Below are 7,837 nucleotides of genomic sequence, written 5' to 3' on the forward strand. Positions count from 1 at the left end.
TTCATGGATGAGCTAATGATTTATTAACGTAGTAGAATGAAGCAGGGTGAGGCTGAAAGCCGTCGAAGCGAAACGAGGCCGCTGAATGAACGTGACGCACGGCTCGAAAGCAGCGGAGCTTTTATTATGCCACAGTCGACCGCTTCCGCTCCTTCCGGTATGTAGGAAAAAAAACAGCGCTGTTTTATCATACTAGAAACATTTGAAAGTTCTGTTATAATGCTACTCTGTGCGGTCGTCACCAGTCTATTAAAATGCACAACATATTAAAGCGTCTTTGGTGTTTCCATGTTTTCTACAAAACAAAACCGGAAATCGAGGGGTTATGACGTCATTGGCAGGCTACACAATGACACTATAGACACGGTCCGTGTCACTTGTTAAAATTGCTTATTTCTCTGGATTTAAACATTCTTCGAAACATTTGGGATAATGTAAGTACACAAGTCAGCAAAATATATAACACTGTTCTAGTGGTTTTTGGATATTTTAATAAAAAAATCTTACATATTGTGCCTTTAAATCCCTCTAGACAAGGTGACTGACAAGAGAACCTCAATGCTAAAAACAAAATTTTAAAATGTTTTAATATGAGCATAACTAATATAAGTTTACATAAAATTTGACGTCAAATGTACTCTCACCCTCCACATAAGGAGTTGGGTCTCCAATTTTTCCTGCCATCTGGTCAGCAGACTTGATCACCTCCATGTCCAGTATAACTACCACACGTCTGTGTACAACATCAAACACAAAAGCTTGATAAGATGCATTAATAAACAATGTTATTGTTAAAAAGTTTGAGGTCAGTAAGATCTTTTTTTTTTTTTAAAGAAATGAATACTTTAAAGTAGGGATGCACCATTAGGATTTTTTTTGGCCAATACCGATTTTAACGAACAACTATTGGCCGATTCCGGTCAATTGCATAAAGCAGGGCTTAAAAACGAGAAAAAAAAAGATTGGTTCACTCCGAGCAGAATCGGTATTTGAACGTTTCTGTTCCTGCATTCCTCTGTGATTTGAGTAGAAAACATACCGGTTAATAGGCCTAACATTATTTTTTTTAAGTTTTTCTTTGCCAATAATAATAATAATAATAATAATAATATAAAGTACAGCGTTTAATTTACTCAAAAAGAAAAAAAAATAATGAAGAGTCTTGAATGATCTCTTAGTCATAGCCAATACAGCATCATCTTTTCTAGATTTACCAAAGACCAAATGTATTAAACAAAAGAAAAAACTGTCAACTCAATAAACATTAAATAATTGTTTTCAAGATATTTAAAAATGTTTTAGCATGGATAAAAAACGCTACTCCTATAAGCGTTTTGAGAGGAAAAAAAACAGCCTAAATTAGTAGGCTGTACGTTGCATTTTATTATTACATTCAGAAATGTAGGCTAAAATAATGGTAAATAAAAGCAAAATTACAAACAATTAGGCTATTTTAGTTCCCTTCTCTCCACAACAAATCCTCTAAAGTTGAATTTAGGCTAAATATAAGCGTCAAGCCAAAACAAATTAATCTAAAAACGAAACTGAAGCCTACCTCGCTCATTCTGCACGAATCCAAATGTTTCCATATTCGCGAAGTATCTGGATGCTAACCTATTATTTATTATGTAAACTATAGGCTTTGTTCTTCACTTGCATTATCGACGTAAAACATCATCCTTCACATATAGACTATAACAGCACAGTGGTTATGCTGAATGCCATAGACTGTACTACGGACTATTTAAATTGAGCAGTGTAACTTTTTATGTTTCTTTAACTGTATTTTATTTTGATAATGAACAGGCTGCAATGTCAAATTAGCAAAAATGTGTTATGTGCGTGTGAGGCACCGACGCAATCACTGCATTGTTTTCCCAACTGTTACGCAGTAATTTATGGTCATACCAATGCTGGTTTGTCACACAGATAGAAGCAAAACATCATTCAAAAGTGTAAAGCTTTTGCAAAATGAAGAAAACTGCTTTCTGCCATCTCGTTTTATTCCCGTGAACTTCGGAGTGCGAAACAATTATCCGAAACACAGCACATTTTTTTTTTTCCGTTTTGTTAATCTGTTAATGATTTAAGTGAAATATATTTTGTGTATAGGCCTATATATTACCTTTTATGTAGGCCTATATAGCTTTATTCTGTTTTCTCCGTTCACAGAAAAGCTGCAGGTGCATGATGTGACCTTGTGTCAATCCGTGTTCTACACTGGTTTCAAACAAAAAGCTGCATATTACCTGCCATTCCGTTTCACTTAAATGTAGGCCTAATGCTTGGCGGTTCGTGACATTCCTCGGATAAACTCTAACACCGGTGCATTGCCATTGTGACTTACCTATGATGAATTTACAGCTGAGCTCTGGCTCTTTTCATGCTCTTTCCGATATGCCGATGGCTTTAAAATAATCAAAAATCGGCCGATACATCGGTACATCCCTACTTAATGTATTTTTTTATTAAATAAATGCAAACTTGGTGAGTATAAGAGGCTTCTTACAAAACCCTTTTTTTTTTAATCAAAGTGTATATATATCGCAGAGCCACAACATTTATTAAACATCCTAATAATAACAACTGTGAAAATCAGATCAAGACCTGGAGACGAATGCTTACCGTCCATCTTTGAGAACATTAGCGACGCTTCTTTTCAGCATACACACACAGTTAGTGGCCAACTGGTTTTGCTCAGCCATGGGATTAAGCTGTGTGGAGAGCATGAATGCTGGATGCAAGGGGGAAAATGGACAAAAACTATTAAAGAATACATGGTGTCAGGTTATTTGCATTTTTATAGAATAGCTGGGGTATGCATCCCAATGATGATTATATCTTAAGATTATATCTTAATGGCTAATGAACACAAGCATCACTCACTCCTAACTTTAAAGAAACTCCTTGTCCAAATTATCCCAATATTGGCTATAAACACATAAGCACCTGACATGGACATTTATGTGTACCTAACAAAAATATTGCAGAAAAATATATGGCTTTGGTTTGTATGACTATCCAAACATAAAGCCCCACATGTGAACTCAAGTAACAGCTGTTTTGCAAAACACTAACAAAACAAGTCTAAAACAACATCCTGGACATGGGAGATTCGAATCAATTCAAAGGACAGACATCAAATTGAATTAAAGGCATCTGAAAACTGATCAAACTTACAGGACATAGTGTGCAGCCCATCACTCATCATGACACGGAAACGGGACAGGCCATTTCCCCCATCAATCTTGCGAATGTTCTGGAAAGAATATTCAACAGAATAAAGTTGACTAGCATGAAAATAAATGGTCTGGTGCTTTAACTAAACAAAGAAACTAAAGCATAAACAAAAGTGTAAGTAAGCAAACTAAAAATTAACCAATTACGAACAAAAATTACTGATATGATCAATGTTTTGATTCTCATTCTAATACACCTACAGTTTCACTTTAGGTCTTTTAAAATGTTACAAATAATGGCCTTCAAACATAAATGTAACTAACATTTTATTCCCCTCAAAAATCACAACATCCGATTATGGCATTAATGTCTGCAATATCTGCATTGACATCACCATCCCTATTATATAAATGTGGAAACAAAATCATTTTTTGCAAGAAATCTGACACTTACCACACACTGCAGAACAGGGTTGCTGACTTCAATTCCTTTTGTCAGGGACTGAAAAGAAAAAGTACACAATCACTTAAGAATGCAAAAGCTTTCAAGCATTACCATAGAAACCAGATCAACAATATTAGCAAATTCAGATACTTGCCTTATTTCACCCACATTCAAAACACGAGGAAGGGGAAAAAAAGACATGATCCACTTTCCATGTACAGCAACTCTGACTTTCTTATATGATCTACTCATCTTAATATTCTAATGTATAAACTCTTCAAAATAGGTAATGCATGTATACATTGAGCGGACAATATAAACAATCTTTGCATTTATGCTGTTATGTGTTAGCACGTAACATTTTATTCATTCCTTTTAATCTCGTCACATTTAAAACATGCAATCATTGGGAAAATAACTTCATGAAACATTAAAGGCAACGATAACGATTTGATATTGTTTTACTGTTATAGTGCGAAACCGCAGGATGAAAACTTGCTGGCTAACGCACTTAGCGAGCTTATGTTTGCAAAGGATGAAATAACGCTGCTGCCTTATTCATTCTTACCTCAATTGCCCCTTCTGACAATCGAACAGTCATATTTTCACAAAAATATTGCGAACCGAAGATTAAACCTTAATTCTTAATAAAACCTTGTTGTTACATAAACAACAACCGCCTCTGGTGTTCAGCACTCTCCAGTCTCCTCGCGCCAACTCAGTCCAAACGCGCGAAAGTGCGACACACGATGACGCGTTTCCCCCCCGTTACAAACAACTTCCGCTGAACTTCAAAATAAAAATGACACTAGGCGAGCTTTTTTTTTTTTAAACCAAACTAGTATTATTCCAGCTGTGATACAGCGTTTGATACAGTTTTTTGTTTTTGTTTGCATGTTGGAGACCACTTAATCTGGCCCATGTTTTTTTCTATTTAAACTTTTTTCAACAAGTTTTTCATTTCATACACCTTAGTTTTCTGTTAATGTACTCAAGGTTTTGTGTTCCGTCATGATATAAAAAAAATATTTTTCAAGAAAAGATTATTTATTTGAAAAAAGTAATAATCTGAAGTACGTTTGTAAAACCACAAAGTGTTGAGGAAGTGATTTCTCTGTTAGTAGTGCTGCGGATTGTTATGTAGGATCTGAAAGAAGGCAGCATTTCACTAAATTAAATAACTTATGAGACACTTGGAATTTCTGGTCAAATTTCTTTAATTAAAAAACAAATAAACAAATCATGTCTTTTTAACAAATATTAGGATATTTAAAACAACATTAATTTACATAGGGGGTGTCATTTCAAATTATCTGCTAGAATTAACTTATAGAAGTTCTTAATGTTCTTAATTTGCTTCTCAGTGAGGACCAACTAAGCAGTCAACAATCACTTATGGACTCATTCTGCTAAATGTATGAAAACAATCTACTTTGGAGGAACATCAAAAGAGTGTGGCTTGTCATTAATTTTATCTGAATTGCCAGGATTTGTGACCACAGTAGATGCTCCAGGGTTTGGGTTGGAAATTACTCCCAAAAAGAATGGCGTTTGACTTAAGTCATCCATTAGGGCAAAGAAAAATGGCTGGTTGACGGTAAATGAAGGGTTGGAGCGTGAGATGACCACACTTGTTGCTGCCACTGCCTCTGCCCCTTCTTCATTTATCTCAATACTGGACATATGCTGTACACTGGACACAAACAAGGGGCCCTCAGAGATGCGGTCCAGCTTTGGGTGACTAAATAGCATTCCTAGACCTGGATTGGAGTAGAATTATATATTTGTTCATATAAATAAGTAATTAAGAAATATTAAGAAGATTTTGAACCCAAGGTGATTCTAATGACTAATGAGTCATGAATTAGATGCAAGACATCTTACCCATGTTTGTCATGGCTTCTTGGAGGTCCTGGTTGAAGTCAAGCTTGAATTTTGGGAGTTTGACCTGCATGTTTCTTTCTCGTGGTAATCGACGGTAAAGATCTGAGATATTGAGCTTAGCTGCAACGGCTGATACATTCACATGTCCACATGTTGGCATTATTACTAGTAGACTCTTGTCACCTTTAAAGGGGAATCGAGCAACCTATAAAGATCAAATAGTGAGGAATAGAGATCAACAGTGATGAATAGAGATTTAATCAGTGCTATTTATAAAATAGCATCTTAAAGGCAGTAACCTGGGCATCCAGCTCATGGTGGGTGAAAACGCTGAGAGGATACTTTGGCCCAAGCATCATATCCACATTAACAATCTGGTTTTCATCTATGTAGAAGAGCTCAGTGGAGGTGAAATGAGGGTCAAAGCGAGTGAGCCACTCTCCTGTGAGAGAGAAAATTAAACTTGTATAATTAAACTTGTGTGGTCCTTTATTGATTTACACTTGTGAAATAACAAGAGAACGATAATGCAACAGATCTGAGTAATACAAAACCTCTGATGTGACTCACTGATGTACAAGAGGAAATTGTAAAATGCTTGCTGGAAATAGGTGTTTGTTCTGACCTTTGTAGTGCATAGCATTGATGAGCATCATAACGGCGCTGAGAGGCAGGCTGGACAAAAACTCTGAGATGTGCCCATTTGTGACTTTCTTAACCCATTCATTGATATCATTAACATCAGTCAAAGTGGCCGGCTCGGAGTCATACAGTTTCTGAGAGTCTTCCACAAAGTCCTTCTTCACTTTAAATCCTAAGGAAAAAAAGAAAACTGTTCATAGCTTTGCATAGTACAGTGATAAATTGTCCCTCAAATATCAAAGCAAATATCAACCAGAAATCAAATTTCCAATCCAATTTAAATATATATATTTTTTTTTTTTTTACTTACTGACCATATACAGTGACCACAAAAATGTATTTGGAGACTTTTAACACATTTAAAAAGGGTATTCATATAATTTTTTTTTTTACTTACTGGCCATATACAGTGACCACAAAAATGTATTTGGAGACTTTTAACACATTTAAAAAGGGTATTCATATATTTGCAATATTTAAAAAATGTAAAACCTAAAATTATAAATAAATGTAAAATATGTTATATCATTTAAAATAATTAGAGCGAGAGATGGATACTTTCTGGATGTCAATCATTTGTGGAACATATCCAGGAATTTCATGATTTTATGTGACCTAATGCTTTTTGAGGCCACTGTATCAACCTGCATGACAATATATCTGTTTTGTGGTATACGTGTGACTCTCACCAGTTTTCATATAGATGCGGCTGGCGATGGACAGGCTCCTTTTGCGGAAGTTGCGCAGGAGGCTGCTGAGGGCAGTGTGGTAGCAGGGCAGTGCGTCTGCATGCAGGTGGTGTAGAAGCAGCTCTTCTGTCTCATTAGTTGCTCCTAAGATTCAGATAAACAACGTCTTATTGAGATATATATATTGGCACTAAATTTGCAAAAATAAATGGATGCAAAAAAGAAATTGAATATGAACTGAATGGAAACCAAAGCATTTGTTAGTCTTTTGTTTTTCATTGTAGATTATAGACTCACCTAGCGCTAGCTGCGAGAGTGCTACAGACAAGCTAAGGGGGGAAATGATGACATTGGGCTGCTCTGGACTAGGCTTCAAGGTTTCCAGGAACCAAAGGCCAAGCTTCAGAATGCCGTTGCCAATGGTCTGCTTAATCTGTTGGCTGGTCATGTCCCCATCACAGAGTGAATCAAGGTCCTCCTCAGAGGATCCTTCTTTCTGACCAGGAGAAGGAACCGGGGCTGAAGGATCTGTTTCCAGGCCATCTGGAGAAACTGTGAGTGCTTCTGTTATGGTGGGGTCAAGAGTGCTCTTCAAATCCTGAAAGGGACAAGGCGATTGGAGTGTCAAAAGTCTAAACGTGTATACCTTCAAAATTGTAACATTGTGGGTTCTTACTGATATGGGTTTACTAGGCATCAGTGGGATGAGAGGAATTAAAGGATCCGCTCCATCCTCTGGTTCAATCGCATCCTCCTGCAGTGACAAGGTGCAATTTATGGCATTTCAATAGTAGAATAAAATCAATAATTAAAATATAGAATAAACAACATAAGATCAGTTGAGTGCTTTACCGTCCAGCCTTGCTTGGCGTAACAAAGGAGGAATGCCAGAAAACACAATTTCATGTTCTAGAAGTTAGTCTAAAAACCAATGAACAGCACAATTTATTCAGAATTTGGTATGATTTGGCATTGGTCATTTGTACAAAGGCACTCTT

At 36.2% G+C, this 7,837-nt stretch overlaps 2 protein-coding genes across 2 annotated transcripts in view; both read right to left on the bottom strand.

Annotated features, from left to right (window-relative positions):
* Positions 1 to 4,377, bottom strand: part of LOC107685155 (replication protein A 70 kDa DNA-binding subunit-like) — a 26,569-nt gene extending 22,192 nt beyond the window's left edge. Inside the window, exons 1-5 of the mRNA XM_016481673.1 lie at positions 4,193 to 4,377; positions 3,634 to 3,681; positions 3,181 to 3,259; positions 2,626 to 2,734; positions 645 to 733 (exon numbers count right to left, since the gene is read on the bottom strand). Of these exons, the coding sequence (XP_016337159.1) occupies positions 645 to 733; positions 2,626 to 2,734; positions 3,181 to 3,259; positions 3,634 to 3,681; positions 4,193 to 4,225 (358 nt within the window). The 5' untranslated portion in view covers positions 4,226 to 4,377. The remainder of the gene's footprint in view (positions 1 to 644; positions 734 to 2,625; positions 2,735 to 3,180; positions 3,260 to 3,633; positions 3,682 to 4,192) is intronic.
* A 476-nt stretch (positions 4,378 to 4,853) lies between these two features.
* The window catches only part of LOC107685062 (alpha-2-antiplasmin-like), a 3,873-nt gene continuing 889 nt past the window's right edge, over positions 4,854 to 7,837 (bottom strand). Inside the window, exons 2-9 of the mRNA XM_016481516.1 lie at positions 7,692 to 7,760; positions 7,516 to 7,593; positions 7,137 to 7,437; positions 6,840 to 6,983; positions 6,134 to 6,322; positions 5,808 to 5,950; positions 5,509 to 5,713; positions 4,854 to 5,384 (exon numbers count right to left, since the gene is read on the bottom strand). Coding sequence (XP_016337002.1) covers positions 5,053 to 5,384; positions 5,509 to 5,713; positions 5,808 to 5,950; positions 6,134 to 6,322; positions 6,840 to 6,983; positions 7,137 to 7,437; positions 7,516 to 7,593; positions 7,692 to 7,745 — 1,446 coding nt within the window. The 5' untranslated portion in view covers positions 7,746 to 7,760 and the 3' untranslated portion in view covers positions 4,854 to 5,052. The remainder of the gene's footprint in view (positions 5,385 to 5,508; positions 5,714 to 5,807; positions 5,951 to 6,133; positions 6,323 to 6,839; positions 6,984 to 7,136; positions 7,438 to 7,515; positions 7,594 to 7,691; positions 7,761 to 7,837) is intronic.

This window comes from Sinocyclocheilus anshuiensis, unplaced genomic scaffold, assembly GCF_001515605.1.
Source record: "Sinocyclocheilus anshuiensis isolate Anshui unplaced genomic scaffold, SAMN03320099.WGS_v1.1 scaffold914, whole genome shotgun sequence".
Lineage (NCBI taxonomy): Eukaryota > Metazoa > Chordata > Actinopteri > Cypriniformes > Cyprinidae > Sinocyclocheilus > Sinocyclocheilus anshuiensis.